This window comes from Trachurus trachurus (assembly GCF_905171665.1).
Source record: "Trachurus trachurus genome assembly, chromosome: 21".
NCBI lineage: Eukaryota > Metazoa > Chordata > Actinopteri > Carangiformes > Carangidae > Trachurus > Trachurus trachurus.
Window position 1 is genome coordinate 6,810,821 of NC_139899.1, and position 21,918 is coordinate 6,832,738.

Genomic DNA, 21,918 nt, shown 5'->3' on the forward strand with positions numbered 1-21,918 from the left:
GACAATGCCCCGAGAACTACGTCAGCGTGCGCTGCCGGTCAGATTTGTATGACTCGGCCGATTCCATTATCCTTCGTAGGGAAGGGGGGTCCACATAGAAATTTCTTTTGCAAGCTCTTAAACAGTCGAGTCGACAGATAGTGACAATTGCAAGTCTGTTTTTGCAACAAAAAACAACAACAACAAAACAGTGCAGTTACAAGTGTAAGCAGACATCGCGCTGGCGTGCTTGCAGAGAAGAAAGAAAGCGGATGGTTTCTACCGAACCGATTCCTTTGACTGACAACGCGAGAGTGGAACATGTAGGAGATCGAAGTATTACAGAAGAAACACATTCTATCACATTATTCGTCCATTGTATGTCAAAGTTAGCTATACTATTAGCTGTCCAAACTATTAACGTTAGCCACAGTGGTTGGCGCGATTATGCATCCAAACAGTGCATTGTTATTCATATCTAAAATGCATTGTCACATTATTACAAGATAGCGTTTAAGAACACATGGTTAGGTTTACCCAGAGCGATTGACCTACCATGTGTTTATAATATGTGTGGCCTCGCACATGCAAAATGGAAAGTCGTCACGAACAGGATTCGAACCTGTGCGGGGAAACCCCATTGGATTTCGAGTCCAACGCCTTAACCTCTCGGCCACCGTGACAATATACTTAAATTGGGACGATACAATATATTTAAAGGGACTGTAGTTGGTTTTTCCTGTCGGTGTTGTAGTATTTCAGATTTACGTATGTAGATTGATCGATGTATGTCGTTTGTGACACTAAGGACTAGCAACGATAACTATGGTGGGAAATGTAGGGGAAACACAAAGTGTTGGTATGAGTTTCTGACGTAAGAGGGAGACAAACACCATCGAAACACTCATGCTGCTCAGTGCCATAGACTGTAAAAAGAAGCTCAGTGCTCATCGTCGGAAACCGGGAAGCAGAAGATCCTATTTCTCCCATCATAGGTCTCTCCTTTCTACTCTACATCTCTACTCAACAGTATATGAACAAATACAGCTCGGTAGTACAGCTGGACACAAAGTTGACTTATTTGTACTGACATGGCCACAATTTGCCCAAAGAGTGTGACACCATTGGACAACATGCAAACTAAAGGAAACATTAATTGAATGGATTCCAATTTGTGAGCATGGTAACTCGAACAGAGCTAGGGATCTTTGCCAAGTGAGAATCTTGCGCCAGGGCAAACAGCTATTTGTGAGGATAGAAGAATAACATTACTTTTTATTATCGGTTTAATCACAAACATATCAGCAATTTCTGCAGCACATGGCGCTCGACAGACTCTAATCTGCACAGGTAATTTTTTTTAACAATAAACTGTTCATTTGCCTCTATTTAAATTGGCCCATGACTCCAAGCTCCCAGGATATGTTTCTCTCCAGACCTGCCTTCTCAGAGCTCTCCACTATGATGTCCGCAGTCTTTGACCCTTGCACACAAACCTGTTCCCATTTTTTCTTGATCACAGCCAATTTATGCCAACCCTTTGTCCTGATCGAGTTCGCACCTTCTGCTGTTGTCCGTACATGATCCAGTTCTTTTCCTTGTGTTCTTGCTCCAAGTGTGTATTTTCCCTGGTTGATCTAAGAACCCATGTTCCTCCTGTCTGCCAGCTTGTCATCTCCTCTGGTAGGCCTGACTTAACATCATCACCCACTGCGTCATCTTGTCTCGTGTCTGCGGCTTTGCTGCCAGCAGACAGTTAATTTGATGATGAACATGTGAACTGTCAAAGACCCTCATGCTTATGTTGGCCAAAAGAAAACAACATTGTTGATGGTACAATGAGCTCCTTGTGTAACACAGGAAAGTGCCACAAAAACACAAAAAAGCATAATTTAAGGGTCACCTGGTCAGCTCACTAGCCCCTATCCAGCCTCAGGTCACCACCATGCCAGCTGATACTCTGTCTAATGTCTCGGTCCAGTGTTCCTGCGTGAGCTGTCCCCGCCAAAGTCATTTCCACAATATAGTCTAATCAATGTGACATATACCGATCTCCTCTTACCTTGATGACATCAAATACAGACCACAAACAAAATGTGATTGTTATAAAATCTTTATTGATGTATACAATACTAATTTTTTTAAAGGAAATTCCTGCATGTTTGCAAAATGCTTGAAAGGAAGGAGTACATTTAAACACTCAAGTGGCAGGGAAATATCTGCTATGAGGAAAACTTCTTTGGTTTAAGTGGCTAACTAAATTAACAGACTAGAAAATGGAAACAAACATGATTAAACACAATATCACTACCGGTGCAGTAGCTAGTGTTTGAACTTTCTTGCAAACAATGGTCCTCACATACAATCCAGATTTAACAGTGATTTCAACACAAATAAAGCTGACTTTTACACACATACATGTCTACATATTTCTAGATATTAGATAAAAGATTTATATCTATATATAAAAATATAGATATATATTTTTTTAATATTAGCAGACATCACCAAAGTAACACAATTGCATAAACAGAGTTACATCAAAGCCAGTCACATTTCACCTCTACATTACAGAGAATGCACACATTAGCCTAGTGTTTGATCCTTTTTCAGTAATGTGATTTATACTAAGAAGAATTAAAAAGAAGAAAACTTCAGCCTGACAAAGCACATTTAATATAAATATGTTACTAGTTAAAACGTTTTTATATCAATTTATTTTACTTGTTACAGATCAAATTGCGGTGGTTGACTTTTATACCACATGAGGCACTTGAGGGGATTTGCAATTCCTGACAATTTTTGTTATATCACATGCTGTGTAATTTTCTGTATTAACCTGGCCTCAATATTGTGTGATTTCCTTCTACTGCATAGATACACTAAAATATGGGCACCATATTTTGACTTAAAGCAGTATAATGATTGTGGTGTAACTGAAACAAAGGTTTCCCAATCCTGCAGTGCCAGCATTTCATTTCTATATCCCCTGAAACATCACAGTTTAACACACTGCAGACACTTTCCAACCAAGCTGTGCATACGAGCAACACAAAGACACTTTGATCCATCCGTTCCACAACTGATGTCCTTTCTCAGACCTCCAAACTCCCACACTTTCTGCTACAAGTTCATGCCCAGCCACAGGAGCCCCTACAGGAGCAGAACACCTGTGGCTCCAGAGAGCGTTTCCCTCTCCTTGCACTGTCTCGACATGGAGGCAAGAGCATGAAGAATGGGCTTAACGGTGGTCATCCGTCAAACCTAGGAATGCTGTCTTCTGCCTTCATCCACTTCTGTGACCTCTCCGGTGCCTGGTATCATTTCCTAAATCATTTTTAGGGAGTCATGTTTAACTCATGCCAGTAAAGTTATGTGAAACTTTATATAGAAACTTTAAGATCCAACGTCATAAACATTAAGTTTGTCAGATATGTTTGCACATATTTTACACATAATCATTCTCAGTCTTTCTGCAGTTGTTATCAAATCTTGAGAACGCCCCACAAAGTGATAGCTGCAAGGAATAACTCAGCTGACATAAAAAAAAAGCATGTTTTACTATCCCTACAAAAACACAGGAATCCATCCCATCATAAGTGCAGTTATACCAGTCTGTGCATGGTAAAGGCACTGCAGGAGTGTGTGTTTGTGCATGTGTCTAGGCAGAAAGGCTTAAGTGGTGGTGTCCTGGTTAATGTATGCGAGATGGTGTTTGTCTTACACAACTGAAACCAAAGTAAACATTTCCCCATGTAATGTATGGATACCTGAAAGTAAAAGATGACTTATAAACACCCTAGTATCATGTAGTAAATCAAAAAAAAAAAAAAAAATTACAAGGCATTTACTGTGTAAGTACACACGCTTATGGCAGTTATCATAAAGTTGCTATTTACTTTATGGTATGTAAGCTGTTAATACCTAAAGAGTAGTGTGTGCCTCACGTAAAAAAAAAAGAAAAAGAAAAAATTATTCCTATACATAAACATACAGAAGTGCCCTGCAGAAAAGACCAAAGGCTGTATAATGGCCATTTAGCATGTCAGTATTAAAAACCTGCAGGCTTTAATTGCGTCAGTAAAATGTTTCTCTCCATCTAGAGCAGCTTCTATGCGGCAGTGTCCTTCATTTGCATCAATGTCTGAACTCAAAAACGCATTACTTATATCTTTTTAGGTAATATCAATGACAGGTAAGTGTCATTTGCAAGAACATATTGTCTATGCTAATATACTTTGCAGTGATTTAAGCATTACTGTTGGTGGTCTAATCGGTAAAAACACATTACCTCTTGCAACTCATAGGGCACACTGTAGGTAGGTCATAAATGACAGGGTCGGAAATAATGTACTGGAACTGACAAGGGAAGTGACATACAATTTGACAGCTGCAGGTGATGGGCAGGAGAGGAGATATGGCCGCTCAGACTACTGAAGTACAGTCACCTGTCCTGTTAGGAAAGATCAGGGTGTTTTTCTGCACAGGTCCAAAGAATTCTGTAAACAACCTCCAGTCCACTACAAACACCCCAGGCCATGTTCACTGAAAACCCAGAAACGGCTCATTCCGACTCTTGCGCATCCTGGCAACACGCTGCCTCAATAGACCGCGGGCAGCACCGCTATTGCCAAAGATTTATTATTTTTCAGGAAAAAAAAAAAAAAAAAAACCTGCAAAGAACAAAGAGACTATTTGTCAGAGAGGAAGGGAGGTCCAGAGGCAGACAAACACAGCAGGAGGGTAGATAGTTGGCCCACCGCTCTGGAGATGAGCTGCTGTTTAGGGGGTCGGGCACCGGTGGATGGGAGTGAGTTACGCTGCACTGATGCAATGTTGTTGTGTTTGAGAAGCGCTCTTAGTGAGGTGTAGATGTTATCCTTGTTGCTTATGCAGATAATGTCTTATGTTTTCAGACAATGCTGATAGTTGTTGTAGGGGATATCCAAAAGATTGGCTGTGTTAGAAGGCTGGCAATATGTTTCTTGTTTGTGTGGGTGTTTAACACAGGACAACAATGGAGGGATGAGTCATGCCTGCTGGGTGTTAACTGAAGAAACTTGAGGGGAAAAAAAAAAAAAAAAAAAAGTAGAGGAATGTGAAAAAGAGTAGAGGCTCAGCAAAAAAATCTAATCATATTAAGACACTTGCTCCACAGCAGCTGTTGCATTAGGAATCTGGGCATCTGCTGGAATCTGGGCATCTGCTGCTGTCTCGACTGGTTTTTTGTCTTTCTCTTCTTGCTCCTCCTCCTCCTCCTCATCGTCTTCCTCCTCACCGACATCTTCATCGTGCTCCGGCTCTGCCAAGCCAACGCAGCGATCGCCGTTAATCTGGCACTCAACGGTCGGCGCTTCTCCGTTGAGTTCCAGCTGCCTCTTGGTGCCGTCTGGGGTGGAGGGGCTCAGCATCTCCTGAATCTCCTCCACCACGCTGCCTTCATTTGTGTGCACTTCTGCCAAGGGGATCTCACCATCTAAGCTTCCCAGAGGAGGAATCTCCACGTGGGCCTCCTCCCCAGGTGAGCCCATGTCCGGTGCGGGGGAGTCCCCAGCTCGGATCTTCTTCACGGTGAAGGTCATGGGAGACACCTTGAATGAGGAGGACTTGGTGGTTGGGCTCTTGGGGTGGTTAGGGGTGAGGCTCTTCTTGAGTTTCTCGCGCTTCTCCGGGGGCACGATCTTGGTGGTGATCTGGGTCACCTTTTTCTCAATGCTCTGGCGTGAGAAGGCCTTTTTCAGAGTGTCGACCTTCTTCAGGCTCGACCGCTTGAATCTGTCGGCCCTTCTCTCAAATGTGTGGGAAGTGCCTGCCTCGCACTCTAACATCTCGTCATCCTCCCTGTGGACCCTCAGGTCGTCTTCCTCGTCCGAGGAGAGGCTAATGGTCTGGAGACCCTCCTCTTGGCCACGGTAGCAGTCAACAGAGCCTGCAATAGATGGCGTAGCCAGGGTGGATTCTGCATCGTACTGGCTTGGTAGAGGGGTCTTGAGGGAGTCCTTGACATACACGCTGGAGGGGATCTCATTGTCTTCCTATGAAGAATAAAGACAGAAGACAATGGTTAAAATGGTGATCATTTGATGAAGTATAGAAATACATGTATAAGGTAACATTTGTGTCTAACTTTTGGTAGATTGTTGTACATTTTTGTACCTTGCAGTGAGGACATGGATTTGAACAACTTTGTTTTAATGAATAATGGTTGGGGTTAGACTTAAGGCTAATTTACAAATCCCAAATGCCTCCAAAGACATTCCTGACACTGATGATGTAAAGTGTGTATATATCCAAACACACATTCCCCATAAACATGTTAATGTATACCATGGTTTGGTCCTTGTAAATGTATGTCTAATACACTCTGACATGTTGGGCTGGTCTCTGCCTCCTGAGGACTGAGGAAACCAGTTCCTGCATGCCTCCCCTGGTCGTCTCCTCAAGACATGTGAGGAATTCCACCTGTTTCTGTGCAGGGGTCACGCACCTCCCTCCATTTTCTTTTTTATAACTCACTGTTCCCATATAAGGCAAACACCACCTCTGTATGGATTAATTTAGAAGTACACCTTCGTTTACTCAACAAATTATACCCAGCATTAATAGGTTCTTCTAGGTTTTATTTGGTGTTTCCCTCTGAATACAGTATAACTATGCATTGATAAATCTATGGAGTGGAGCAAATCTAGATTTGAAATGTTTTACCTCATGATATATCAAATTCAGGCAACATGGCAGGCCCAATTCATCCTCAGCACACACTGGAATGACATTCCAATGTCAATTACAAGTAGTTTCTGTGTATCGTGCATGTAACAATGAGTCTTCATTAAAGCATGCATGGCAGCTCTTACTTAGACATAGAGGATGTCATAAATTGTTGGGGGGGATGGCTACGCAATGCATCTTTCTTGGGATGTCATGAGTACATACTTAAAAACTGGGCCGACCGGATGTGCTAGGACACACCACTCATCACCAATGGTGTGTTTTTGCTGAAAAGGACAGTGGTATTATGGAAACAGCCTCTCAGAAAAAGACAACTAATGTTAATGTTAAACCACTGTTGTATTTCTGAAGTGGGTGTAATGTGTGAGATGAAAATATATACCTAGTGCCTGTGACAATTACAGCCTGAAGAAGTTGTTAACTGACTGGATTTCCCTAAACTCTTGAAATAAAAAAAACAACAACAACAATCAAGATTATATCCGGCTCCTGTTACACAACACTGCTTTTGGACACCTTAACAATTCCATAGCACATGGGCAGTTGTGAAGGAGTAGAAAGCCATGCGAAAACTGTCCTGTTTTTACCACCTTGCAGACACTTGATACCTCTCGCCTTGATCTCAAACATGCAGGCATGATTCACAGTTCAGGTGTGTGCCAAGCATGTCTGGCATCTCCAGCCATGGCTAGTAAATCTGTCAGCGTGTTCTGAAAGGCACAACAGTTTGCTTAAGAACATCCACGTTTTTCTGCAGAAAGAGGTTTAAGATATTTAGATTATATGGCATAATATGGTAGAACAGGGCAGTTTATAGTTGATAAATTTGATGTTTGTCTTTCCCCTTTTTCCATTTATGTGGACAGTTTCTGAATTCCCCCTGAAGGAAAGTTATTCATTCTAAAAAAAAAAAAAAAGTTTGTTACTAGACATCCAAAAAACACAAAGGTAGCACCTTGGGGAACAGCTCTGGTTACCACCAGCTCTCATTGGGTTCAACTGTAATCCCTCCCTTTCAGTTTTGTTCTCCGTAGCTCCCGCCTGTCATGTCTGAATCAGCAGTGTCTGAATGCCCCATTTTGCTGTTGGTCTGACACTGCACCACACCCACAGAGACTGTGTGGATCTGAACATGTTCGTGCAAACTCGGATCAGAAAGTCTTGAACGGTGCGAGCCACAGCTTTTGTATTAAAAACACCAGTGATTCTGGAGGAATAACACCAGAGGTTGCCCCCATTAAGACTGTATTACTTCAGACCCCATGCTTATCTCCCTGCTGATGCATTTAAACAGTCTTATCAGCATGAAGTGTGAGATAGCTGAAGGTTTAAACACTCACCTCTCTGTATCTGACTCGTCATTATTAGAAAATTGCAGCCAATACGGCCTCTCATGACCCTCAGTGGAGCTGAGTTCTCTAATGAAAATTTAACAGCACTAAATCTGCCCTGACTGTTTGCTGGTGTGAAGTTTCTGAAAGATTCAATCTTCACACCACTGCTCCCGTCTGGGCACGTCATAGACCTTCTGATTTTGCTCGAACATGTTTGATATATTCTGTGTGGGTGCTGAAGTACATGGGTGGCACAGCATCTGAGAAACTCACTTATGAATGAGAACTGAATCATCCGACATGCTGTCCTTAACCTGCTGCAGTAACAGTTACAGTGTTGTTTTTCTTGGGTAATATGTGTCATCCAGTTTGTTTTTCTCAGCCTTGACTTCATTCAGTTCATTTCTGCACCTTTAACTGGTTAAAATGCTGATAATGTGTTTGGTCGCCCAAAGAGGAAAAGAGGAAAACAGCGTGAAATTGGTGTGTCCCCAGTTTAACTTCCCAGAGTCTTTGCAAGCCAGCTACAGCAAACAAATATTTCCATAATACCACTTGACCCAGGTCTGTCCTGTGTGTGTGTGTGTGTGTGTGTGTGTGTGTGTGTGTGTGTGTGTGTGTGTGTGTGTGTGTGTGTGTGTGTGTGTGTGTGTGTGTGTGTGTGTGTGTGGCCCTCACATTCTGGTATGTCTCTCTTGGGAACCCCGTTATTTAATGAGCCCTCTAAGGAAGCACTCATTAGCTACAGAGAATGTGATACAGTATAAGAATGTGTGTGTGTGCATGCAATGCAGACATGTGGTAGATAGACTATTGTTTAATGTAAATTGTTTAGGACAGAAATAAAACTTAACCATTTCAAAAATAATACATCCACACAACGTCTAGAGGGGTGCAGAATAATAATTTTTCTATTGTTTTTAAATAGTAGGCCTATATAAATAATTGTTTTATACATTTTGACAGGTCCAAAATATTTACATCTGGTTACATTGGCAACGTCGGCATGAAATGATCACTGCGCCAACAGCATTAGTACTGTATGTTGAATGTCACGTGAGGCGGAGCTCAGGGGGAGCCACATCCTGATAGCTCTGTGGAGAAAATGGCATTGTGCTAATGCTAATGCTAACTAACGGTCAGCCGGTACTGTTTCCGGTGCAGGCGTGATGCGGCGGATTTGTCGGGTTCATCTGCAGGTGAAATGATTCAGATGTGTTTCCAGTCCGCTTTCAACACCGGAGCTGCTGCTCATTAAATACGCTTAGCGTTAGCTTAGCTTTAGCTACTAGCCACTCCCTATAGGCGTACCTGGCAACCAGTACAATTGAATGTTGGAGCGAGAGCGGGCGAGTGTGAGTGTAGGGCGCACACTTCAAAGAGATTCTCTACAAACACAAGATCCTATTGAACAGTAGAGTTACCATCTTATTTGCAAGTCCTGCAAGGTGTTATCAATTAAGTTAATATATTCCCGCTCTAGCCTATTCAAACGGGAGAGAGATTAGGGCGGGGCATCGCAGCCGACTGAAAGCACTCCAATGGGCTCATGTTCCTCTTGTAGAGTGTTTCTGTTTATAGCATGTATGTAACAGTAGCCTGTATAGTCTCTTTGGCATCTCTCTCTTGTTTATATTGTGTAGGCATCTGCACACCGCTGCTGTAATACTTATATTACATGTAGGACACAGCTTCCTGGCCAACACCCAGATATTTAACATACAGCATTTACTGGTTGGCTGTGCTGTGTATTGCAGTTTCTTCTGTCAGCCGTCTGTAGTTATAAGTGTTAGTGTGTGCATGTGTGAGTAAGTGATTTGAACAGGTGTGTTTTCCTGGCCCTTCAGGTGATGAATGGACGTTTTCCTAATCCTAATGGGCGAGGCTGGTACAGGTGTGTTGGCACAGTGAGTCAGGGGCCAGCGAGGAACGGCACCAATGAGAGGGTGCAGCATCACCACCATCATCACACAGCACACACACACAGATGCATTTACACACACCTTTGCCCCTCTCAAGCCCCTGATATGACTCTGTTACACAATGAGAAAGACAAGAAGTTTAGTGCAGGGTTCCTACACATTTTAAATTTCCAAATTCCATACTTTTCCAGACCCTAATTTCCGGACAGTAAAAGAATTCAAATAATTTGTGACATTTGAGTAAATAGATGTGTATCATGTAAATAAATCATGCAATTAATCATTTGTATTGTTTGTATGCCATTATGTAACCAAATAATTTCAAGGAGATTGTAACTAGGTACAATAGAGCATACAAAATAATAATGTGAATAAGACCAAACCCAGATAAGTATTAAGATAAATATATTTCCATACAATAGTTTCCTATTTCCATACTTTTCCAGACCTGGAATTGTATAAAATCAAATTCCATACTTTTCCATACTTGCGTAGGAACCCTGTTAGTGTAAATAAAACAGGGAGGTGACAGGTTGCCGACAAAAGAATGTGCAGCCTCAGATGCTTTTTATTGATTGTGATCAGACCTTTGTTTTGTAATGCAACATTTCAAACAAAAGGTCTGAAGACAAAGTCCTGACTCTGAACATTCTCCTTTTATTCTCTTGATTTTCTCCCACGTCGCCTTTTAATCTGCCTCTTATCTTTATCTGTAATACAATCAGCCTCACTCGAGATGACCATACAAAGCACAAACCCGTACACTGTTGTCCCCTCACCCTCTCCCCACACTCGCAGTCAAACTCATCCCATCCATTCAAGGAACAATCGCACCACAGTGTCCACCTGCAACACAGGACTTTCCCAATCCGCCTTTATGTGCGCATGTTTTCATAATAGTACCCCCCTTCCTTTTACAGTGCAGTGAGCCGTTTTACAGTTCACCCCTACCCTCTTGTTACTTAACATCGCCCCCCTTCCCTCCTACCCCCTCTCCACCCTCCACCCCCATTCCAATGAGCACCAAGAGCCATCTGTGGACGGAGGAAGGACATAAGGAAGGAAGGAGAGGAAATGGAATTCTGGTATTTGACATGTGACCGATTTAACACAAAACATGATAAACTCTCAATGCACTGTACATGTGACGCAACTGTCTTTCACTAATAGATGTGCTTACCGTATTGACTGTGTACACACATTTTTACCCCTGTCTTTATCATACCCCAACACAACACTACTGAACCAGTTACGCTCTGATTGCGACATACACTAGTATTCCTGGTGTCATAAATATGTCCTCAACAATCATTGTTGTAAGTCTTGGCCTAATACCCATACAGCTTTGCATAACAAGTTGGGGCATTCTTTTTCATCCCTGCCCCTCCCATAGTGTGTGCCTCACAAAAAGAAAAATAGAAAAAAAAAAACACGACATGTTTACTGGTCTTTCAAGCTTGTGAAATCACACAACACAATACCCAATTGAGGCGAGATGTAATGCTGAAATGCTGGTAGGTTGTAGATCATGGCAGCTCTGGAGAGGCTCACATCATTCCTGATGACATAAATGATGATGTTCGGCGTCAGAAAAAACACTCAACCCGTAATTTACAGGAGAGCAGTCTGTGCACTTTAGATGATTATAGCTCTCATGTTGTGTAATTTCAGCTCTCCTGGTCTTATAATGAATTTCATACATGGAATAAATGTTGATTATAATAACCTTATGATTTACCGGACCATTACGGTCTTTGTCAATTCCTCTGCATTAACTAGATCGTAGCGCTAAACCTGCACTTTCCCTGCTTGTGTTGCGCAATCCCTCCACATGCACGATGAGTGATGTAAACTCCTACGTATTTACAGTTTGTAGTTTTTCCGGTCGCTCTGTGGTTTTTGTTAATCTCCTTGTGCTTTATTTTTCTCCCGCCAAATCTCCCAACTAGATCCTCCCTCAGACATTGCTGAAGCACAGTCCCAATCTTCTCATATCAGAGCCATTGTTTGATAAGGGCTGTGCGGAGATGCCATTCACATTTTTTGATAAGGTTACTGTACCACCTATTGTCACAGTGTTTACTCCAGATGAAGGCCAGTGGGCCATGAAGTGTCTGCAGAGAGGTCAGGAAGTCACGGTGTTATCTCGAAACATGCTGTATTCACATGTTTTATAAGAGCAGAGATTTGAGAATACTGAGAACCAAAATGTCCATTGTTTCCCTCTTTCCTGTCATAGATGCAGTGGCCTTGGTGAAGGGATTGGATGGACACCACAGGATTTGACAAGTCAAGTACTACAATTTAGAAAGTCTAATGTCGGAGAAAGGGGGGAGTCGAGAGAAGATACCAAAGTTGCTTTCATTTTATCACATAACACCAAGAGCTACATTGGCAGGACACCAGCACAATTTCTCCCAGCACTCCCAGTTTCTTTATTTTGATAAGTCTGTCCCTTCGATAACAAATTGTGCTGTGCAATTAAGAAAACAGAGAAGGACCAACACAGAGTGTGCTGGCAGGAGTCGAGAGTGAGGGCTGAGGTGCTCTTATTATTAATACCTGCGGCACAATGAAAACATGCTAAATATGTGCTATTGGCAATTGTGAAGGCAAAGTGCACTGCATCATGGGAGGCTAAACTGTCTCAAGAGCTGCAACCTTTATTTTACCTTGCATGAACTCGTTTTGTTGCATCGTCTCAATTCTTTAACTTCAGGGAATAATTATGTACAACTTTTTAATACCATTCTGGTTCATGAAAAGTCAACATTACAAAAACATGACGTGTTTAAAAAAACAAACAAACTAACAAACTAGCCGGGCCAGCATGCTAAAGAAGCCAACTGAGACTCCTGAGTATCATCGTCACTTACTGTGTTATTAAAGCTGTTAAAACTAGTATTTTATACCTGGAATCTGCAGCTACAAGCTCGCCTCTGCCTGTGAGACTGAAACCGTTCAGCAGACTTGTCAAACCTGAATGTGACATCAGACAGAACAGACTTAAAGTGAAACTTCCCCGTCTGCAAACACGTCTTTCGCCCAAACAGTTTGCAAACTTCAATATAATCTCCTCTAATCCAAACTCACTCTCCATTATCTACTGTCGTTAGCTGATAAACAGATCACATCCTTCACTTTGTCTGATTTCCTCTGCCCATCACTTTTCTCTCCATATTTATCCTCCCCTCCCTCCCTCCCTCCCTCCCTCCCTCCCTCCCTCATTAGTTTCTGTTTTCAGAAAACTTGCAGGATTATCTGAGGAATGAACCCCAAAGCAAAAATAAGAAGGATGACAAAGCAGGAAGTCACGCTGTAAACAAACATCATTGTTAATTTAAAAAGTGCCTTAAAGGCTGCACAGCCACGCTAAGACTATTTATTACACACTGCTTCAAATCTCACTGTGGAGGACAAGCTGTATGAAAGTCGCTGCTTGTGTACTGGTGGTTGCTGGGCTTTTTCTCCATTAACTCCAGGCTTATACTCGGGTAAACATTTCTTTTAACATGGTAGCAAGTGACACAATGGGCCTTTTCCACAGTAGATATTTTGACTCATAATAGGTAGGAGAGCACAGGTATAATTAACTTCATTAAGGTCTGCAGCTCAATAAAATGTCATAACAAGCCATTTCAAAGAGCCCGCGGGCTGGAACTGGATGAATGTGGAGCTGTGCTTATCCTACTATGACATGTTTAGAAGTCTGCCGTGAAAACACTGCGCTGTTAAGTCTTTTCAGTCGAGTCTAACTGGGATGTTCAGTCGCTTTCTGTGCAGGAGCTGTCAGTCATTTTTGCGCTCGCTCGACAACTAATGAGCTAGCTGCTAGCTGCCTGTTGAAAATGCTGTGATGCAATCAGCTAGATTCTTTGTCTGAAGTGTTCCTCGCAGCTACAAAGCCCCCAAACTTCACATTTTACTTAGCATTAGAAAGTGAGACTTTATCTTTTTCTGAGCAGCCAATAGTCTACAGAAGCTGGACCATCAGGAGCTAGCTTCCTCGCGTCTTTAGCCCTGAGTTAGCCTACACCATGTAGGCCTAGCTAAAAGACGTTACTTTTTTGCGCCTTTCTCTTTTTGTGTGACCCGGTGAGAACAGTCAAAGTCAAAGTAGAAAGATAAGAAGTATCAGTAAAAGTAGCCGAACTGTGCTACTTCAAAACAAATACAACAAATACTTTCAGTTATCTGCGTTTAACGACAAACATTAGTTCTCAGGACCAGAATTCAATTTCTTTTGACATAATGTTACTGTCTCTCTTATTTCTGCTACCCTATCATTTTAACTATCTGCACAAGTATAAGTTTGGTGACGTGTAGCCCCTACATGATTGAATGCACTGAAACATTTATCACTGCTCTGGGCTATAAAGCTTGTGTCATATATTATCTGCTAGAGTGGGACACTCAGCACATCTCAGCTATAGCCTACAGCCAGTGGCCTGCTCCAACCTGTGAACATGGATACAGTTTTATAACCCTACCCTGAGAACACGAGTGCACTCTATTAACACTCAAATATCTTATTACCCCTGAAGATATCGTGATTAGGAGACTTGTTGAAAAAAAAAATATCTAAATTTAAGTTCAGCTCTTTACAATTCAGCTACTCCTTTTCTTACACCTTCAGTTTGTGTCACTTATTTGATCTGTACGCAGAAAGGACCGTGTAGACTGCTTAGTCATGAGACCATTATTTAGGACTATTTAACTGCCAATTACTAATCTATTCTGTCGTCAGGGTACAATGAAAGCAGGAGCTCAGGGGCGGTAAAAGAATTGCCAGTTTGTCTTCTGTCTTAAGAATATGAACCGAGCAGAAAAACACACTTTACTTGCTCCCGCTGAAAGCAAAGATTAAGCCTCAACCTCAAAGTGTCAGTGCACAAAAGCCCTGTGACTACCGGTGGCAAAGCAAATACAGTGGCAATGACGAAAGCTAAGCCAATCACTCAGAACCTTTCTGTGAGAGTGTCGTCGACACGTCAGCATGCGACGGTGGATGGATGGTTCACAAGTTTGAAGCTTAAAGGGATACTTCACCCAAAATCAATAATTCACCAATTTTCTACTCACCGTCATGCCAAGGAAGGGTTCGGAGTCATCAAAAGTTCTCCAAACCCTTCCTTGGCATGACGGTGAGTAGACAATTGGTGAATTACCAATTTTAGGTGGAGTATCCCTTTAACAATTAATTCTATTAATTAATTAAATAATTATGTGTCTTCCAAATGTACAAGTGAGTGATGGGAAACAGGTCCCACAGCATTACTTCCAGCAAAAGAACAGCAAGTTGCAGTCACTGTGTTTATTTTGGCTGAGAGCGTATTTCTCTTTCCCTGCACTGTGATATGAAAGTTTGATAGCCTGTGTGTGTGTGTGTGTGTGTGTGTGTGTGTGTGTGTGTGTGTGTGTGTGTGACTGTCTTCTCCCTCTGTGATTAGGGATCCCAAAAAACACCAAGCGCTCACCAAAACATCCTCTTCCCATCCCACCGAGAGAGTCACACAGCTCCCCAACATACAGCCAAACCTCCTGAATCAGGCCCCCACATGAGCAAAGCGAGGGCGCAAATTAAATTCTCCAAGCGTTCAAATTCAGTTTTGCTATTGTGTGGTCGACTTGTTTGATGTGATGAAATTCCACTGTGAAATAAACACAGATGGGGAGATTAAGATCCACTCAGAAATAAATGAGTTCTGTCGCAGGGAATTTAATTTGAAATGCGCCATATTTCATGTAGCGGGGCCACGGCGATGCAAATAGGATAAGCTGGAAGGATCTCGAGGGAGAGTGTTGATATTTCGACTCTCAGGTAAAAAGCCACTGAAATTAATCTATGTGACAAATAATAGAAAAAACAAACACTACTTCTCAAACAGTAATTACCAAAAAAAACAGTGTCTAAACACCGGAATCTCAGATGGCTGGGAATTGTGTGCGTTTTTGCATGTGTACACGAGCGTGTGTGCGAAGGCCTGGAGAGAGGAGGGCCATATGGAGACAGGAAAAGCACTGGTGCACAAAAACAAACAAACAAAAGGGCCGAGCAGCAGTAATTAAGTCCTCATTAGTCCTCGTTATGCACAGGAACGCAGTGGAGCGATAGACACTGCTGTCATTTCATTTCTGACCAACTGCGTCCAAACCTTGGAGCGGGTAGAGAGACGACCCCTGTGCTGTGTGTGCAACAGGGAGCGTTTACCCAGAATCCCTCTCTCTTTCCACCTCAGCAGGCACACACAGGGTGACGAGTAGTTGGGATCGATTTTGTCAAGTGGGGAGGAGGAGATTGAGGAAGGAGGAGGAGGAGGAGGAGGAGGAGGAGAGCCACTCAGCCAATAGCTGTGGGTTTGGCTTAGTACAGTTTGGCTCCTGGTGGGTGTGCCGCAAAATATGTGATATCTATGGGGAGTGTAGCTTGTGCTCTGGTGTTGCAGGGAACCAGGACAGGTGGCTTAGAACTAAGACAGAAAAAGTAATTGCATGCAAGTTGGAGTTTATGTACAGAAAAAAAAAGAAAGGAAGAAAAACAGAGGAGAAGGAGGAGGAAATTAGAGCATGGCAACCTGGTGAAGAAAATCCAGAATAAGAAAAACTAAAAGCACAATACTGCAGGCAAGAAAGGGAAGTGAGGCAGAAAATGATGGTCACAGAAAGGAGTCAACGCGGGGGAGAAGGAACAAGGGCTGCACTTAGTTCTTTTATTTCCCTCTTCCCTCAGGCATGCTGAGTCTCATTTAGCAGCTCAGTAACTGCATACACCTGACCCAACGCATCAGCATGACATCCAATGGGCAGGTTTGCACGCACACACCGATCTACACACACTCTTTTAAGGTCATACTGAACCCTCCTACACCCTTCTGCAAATGTGCTGCTCTTTGAGTTGGACTGAAAACTACAAGAAAAAACTAATCTTAGGAGTCAAAGGAGCAGCACTCATCAAAGAAACTTTTAATGTGATACGCCAACATTTTTTTTTCGTGTCTTGCCTCACTCCCGAGTCGATGACAAGCAGATAGACACCATCCTTTCGACTGTGCGTGTAGTAACAAGGGAGATACTGTAGAGCCGTATCGCCCGTAATTAGCTTAGCTCAAACGCTGGAAGTGTATCGGTAGTGTTAGCCTGCCTCCTACCCGAGCCGAAATCAGCAGTCAGAAGCTGATTACATTTTAGCTCTAAACTCTGTAAATATATCACTTTATCAACATTTCAAACATTTTTAGGCGAGAAAGTAGCCATTTAAATAAGCAGTGTGTCGTTAATTTGTCTACAAGCTGTTTACAATTTTGTTTGGACGAATTCAGCGCTACTCAAGCTAGCCGTTGTGACCAACGCACTTCCAGTTACTTTCACAAAATAAAACACCCGTTGCCCTATACAGAAAACCATGACGATAGAATTTGTGCTTTTACTTTGAAATAGGAAGCTAACCTACCCTCAATGTAGCTAGCTTGAACCAAAATAAACCGTCTTTGCTTGAACCAAGGGGGCAGTTGTCGGTCTGAGAAGTGAAGCTCACTTCCGCGTTCAAGAAACTGCAATCCCCTCGGCTTCCTCTGGGGGCTGGTGTCAGAAGGGAGCATTCTCCATAGACCCCCATGTTAAAATCGCCGACTTTAAATCCTCAATAAACATGATCAAAGCCTGGTGTCAGCACGTTTTTTTGTCTCAATCGATAGTTTCTACCCCCACACACACTCTGAGGGGGGTGAATTTTTTTTCTAACTCTAGTGTTTTACTGTTATTAGGTTAACATTCTGGCCAATTAGGGCGCGGAAACGTTGAGTGACAGGTACGGAGCGATCCGGAGACAGGCTGCTTCGAGGCCAGTGGGCGGGTTCTCGGCCGGCCAATCCAACATGGCGCTGTTCAGGCCGCCATATTTGAGTCACAAAAACAACTCCTCAAAACCAATGGGTGACGTCACGGGTGCTACGTCCATTCTTTTTACAGTCTATGGCTTGAACCCTCCGTTTTGACCGATCTCATCCCGTCACCGCCATTTGACCGCTCAAGATGCCTTACTGGAGAGTTTTGTCAGCTCTGAGACGAAGATCGGTCCGTTTAGAGTTGCTGAAGAGTGTCTCTGATGACTTTAGGTGGAGGCAGGCTAACACTACCTATGCACTTCCAGCGTTTGAGCTAAGCTAATTACGGGCGATACGGGCTCTCCACGCACAGTCGAAAGGATGGTGTCTATCTGCTTGTCATGGACTTGGGAGTGAGGCAAAAAAAATTTGCCGTATCCCTTTAAGTACACTTCTACATCCTATAATAATGTTAATAAATAATAAAGATCAATCCAAACACAATATCAGCACAAGCAGTCCACTCTCACTTAGCCCTCCTCTCTAGCACAGGATGCATTACACATCGATCCAGACTGAGCCTCGCCCACAGACGCACAGAGCCGTCCTTATACAGGCCCAGGTCTTGGCACCTGTTACATGTGAACAACAGGGCCTCAGTACCTGGGAAACCAGATAACAACAGCAGTTAAGAGCTCTCAGTGACTCTGGTTGTGTCAACAATGCCCCCCCCCCCCATTCTGCCTGGGCGCACATGCTCGGACGCACCCACACACACACACACACACACACACACGATAAGATTGAAAAAAAAAAAAAACACAAACACAGACAAGGTGTACTCAGAGATCCTACCCCAATCACTGTTTCCTTTTTTGGTCGAGTGGAAATGTACACACCGGCTTTCATCTGCTTGTTTAATATCCTCGAGCTTTGCTATGTGTTTTTTAATGATACAGTTTTAAATTAAAAGTCTAGCTTGTGTAAACAGGGCACATTTCAGCTGTGTCATGTATGATATCAAATCAATGAGGGATGGGTTACGTAAGGATACTCCTCCCACTTTCCCATTTGTAATTTCCTTGAGGGGACTGCAAAGTTAAGTCACGTCTGCAGAGTTTTACCCTCAAAAAGGGTGTGATGTGGAAGGTACACTGCAAAAACTCAAATATCTTACCAAGTCTTATTTCTAGTCAAAATGTGTTTTCTAGTTAAAGCAAATCTCATTATACTCAAAATAAGACGCACTCATCACATAAAAAGTAGCTTGTTTTTAGACACGTTTTAGTTCTTTCAAGCATATTTTCACTTGAAGTAAGTTGATTAAAACAAATCTCATTATACTCAAAATAAGACTCACATAAAACGTAGCTTGTTTTTAGACACATTTTACTTCTTTCAAGCTAGAAAAATCTGATAGTGGAGCAAGTTTTTCTTCCTTATTACAAGCACAAAAAACTTGCTTTCACTGGCAGATTTATAAACTTAAAAGTGAAAATTATCTAAAAACAAGTATTTTTAGAAGATGAGTCTTGTTTTAAGTGGAAGGAGATGAATTTTGACTAGAAATTAGACATTTTGACAAGAAAGAAGACAAATATTAAGTTTTTAAGACAAATATTTTGATTTTTACAGTGTAAAGTGGTAAATATATGCTGAGACCATCTGCCTGTCTGAATTATGACTGTGGGGTGTAAACAGATCCAGTCAAAGTCAGTGTCTGAGCCCTCCTCTATTATCCTCTGCAGCTCCATTCCCAGACACACCCTTCTTCTCTCACACTCACACTCACACACACACACACACACACACACACACACACACACACACACACACACACACACACACACACACACACACACACACACTCACACTCACACACACACACACACAGGACATGAAAGAGAGGAGATTCGTAAGCGAGTATGAAAGCTGTTAAGATCTTAACTCCGGTTTAGGCAAAGTATCCTGATTATATTTTGCACTTTAGTCGTCTGTTCTTAGACAGTGTGTGTTCAAAATGCAGCTTCAAAGTCACTAAACAGGAAAACAACTCTCCACATCACTCCACAGGCTGCTGCAGTCCTGTCCCACAAATCTTAAGCTGCTGAAAAAGTGGCGCTCGCCCAGTCCACACATCACGTGTCATTGCCAACCAGGTGCAAAAGACATGTGCACTGCACACATCCAAACACTCCCACTACTGCAGTCAAATTTGAATGCAAATACGACCCACACGCACACACATTAGAATAAAAAGTCCATAATGCAAATGTAAAAGCCCCATGTAAAAGTTATAGGTGTAGCCAAGATGTTTAAAACTGCACTTAAGTGAGAGGTAAAAAAAAAAAAAAAGGATGTTCAAAGTTAAAGCAGCAGAAGCCTCAATATCCTGATTTTCAAGTCTACTATGAGTCACGTTCTGACAGATCCATTTCCTGTATCCCTCATGGGACAACATTTTTTCATTTCAGACTTCAGATCACCTCAGAGAACAATTTCCAACCTGACACAGATGGAGCAGGACTCCTGATGATTAAACTCAACTGTCATTGTAAAATCTATGTTTTCACCTTTAACATTCCTACAGTAGACCCACAGCAGGCTTTTGATTGTAACATTAAATAAAAAAAAAATTTAAAAAAAAAGGTGCCAACTGTGCCCCCTCTCCCTCCCCCTTCTCACCTGGAAAATGAGCACTTTGAAGTGGTTCCTCTTGAGCAGGTGGTTGTGGTTGGCCTCCAGCTTCTTCACCTGGACCGCCTGCTTGTCCAGGCGCTCCCTCACCTCCTTCAGGTGGCCGCTGGCCTTCCGGGAGCGCTCCAGCAGCTTGCTGACGCTGTTGGAGGTGCTGACGTGGGTCTTGGACAGACGGGTCACGTCGCCCTGCACCGTCCGCACGGCCCCCTCCAGGTCGGCCTGCCGCTGCTCCATCCGCTGCTGGTTGTCCTGCACCGCCTCCAGCATGTTGACCAGCTTGTCCAGCAGCGCCACCACGGTGATGGCGCTCACCTGGCCGCGCTCGATGGGGCTGCCCGGCGCGGCGGCCCCCGCCGTAGGGCTGGTGGGGCTTTTAAAGCCGAGCCGGGACAGGGTGCCGGTCGGGGTCGGGGAAGCCGGGGCGGAGGACGGGCTGAAGCTCGGCAGGATGACCTCCGTGTTCTCGGGCTGCTGCTGTGGGATGGTGTGGGTGCTGCCCGTGATGCTGCCGCCGGGCTCCGCGTGGGACGAGTCGTCTTCCATGGTTCCACAGGTTGGAGGAAGAGGAGGAGGAGGAGGAGGAGGAAGAAGAAGAGGGTTCAGCCTGGGACTCGCAGGTGCTGCTGCTGCTGCTGTCACGCGCTCCAGCCGTGAAGTGAAGTTTGGAGTGTTTTCCTTCTCGGAGTTAACTCCACATCCACGCCCCTCTCTCTGTCTCCGTGTGTCTTTCTGCTGCTGTGAACTTTCAGAACACCTCCCCTGCAAGCCAAAAGGGAGGGGCATGGTTGCTGTGGTAACCCGGCAGGCCTAGCCCTATTGACAGGACAGAGGTAGAGTTGTGTGTGTGTGTGTGTGTGTGTGTGTGTGTGTGTGTGTGTGTGTGTGTGTGTGTGTGTGTGTGTGTGTGTGTGTGTGTGTGTGTGTGTGTGTGAGTGTGTAGCCTACTTCCTTGTATGCGTGCTTTCTGCATGTTTTGATGTTTTCAAATGCCAACCACCCCCCTGTGCGTGTGCGTGTACGTGTGTGCAGTGCACGCCTGGTTGCCTAGCTGCAAAACATGTGCGAGTCCTGTTTTTGTTTCCTGCACCATGTTTTTCTGTTTATTAACCTACTTAGGCTAATTGTACTGTCTCTGTGTGTGTGTTTGTGTTTGCAGGGCTCCAGAGTTAAAGGGATAGTTCAACATATCGACAAATTGGTCCCTATAGGAGTAGGTTCGTTAACCTTTAATTGTCGGTGCAAGCTACTTTTAGATCAGTGGAGCAGAGCCGCGAGCTGCTCAGAGCTACGCTACAGAGGCTAATGGGATTTCTTGGTTTTCCTCATCAAACTCATACACAATCCAACAACTCCATAACACTCAAGTTGTGACCTGCACATTCACCACGTCATTATGTCATAGATAGCGTAGTGAATGTGCAGGTCACAACT

General features: G+C 43.3%; 1 protein-coding gene across 1 annotated transcript; it reads right to left on the bottom strand.

Moving 5' to 3' along the window:
• Window positions 1-4,853: 4,853 nt before the first annotated feature.
• On the bottom strand, window positions 4,854-21,030 carry cavin2a (caveolae associated protein 2a; the record flags this gene model as incomplete). The annotated part of the gene is made up of 2 exons (XM_083996567.1): window positions 4,854-6,014; window positions 20,473-21,030. 2 exons carry the CDS (start codon window positions 21,028-21,030, stop codon window positions 5,118-5,120), a joined length of 1,455 nt encoding a protein of 484 aa, XP_083852693.1. The 3' UTR covers window positions 4,854-5,117.
• Between the last annotated feature and the right edge of the window lie 888 nt (window positions 21,031-21,918).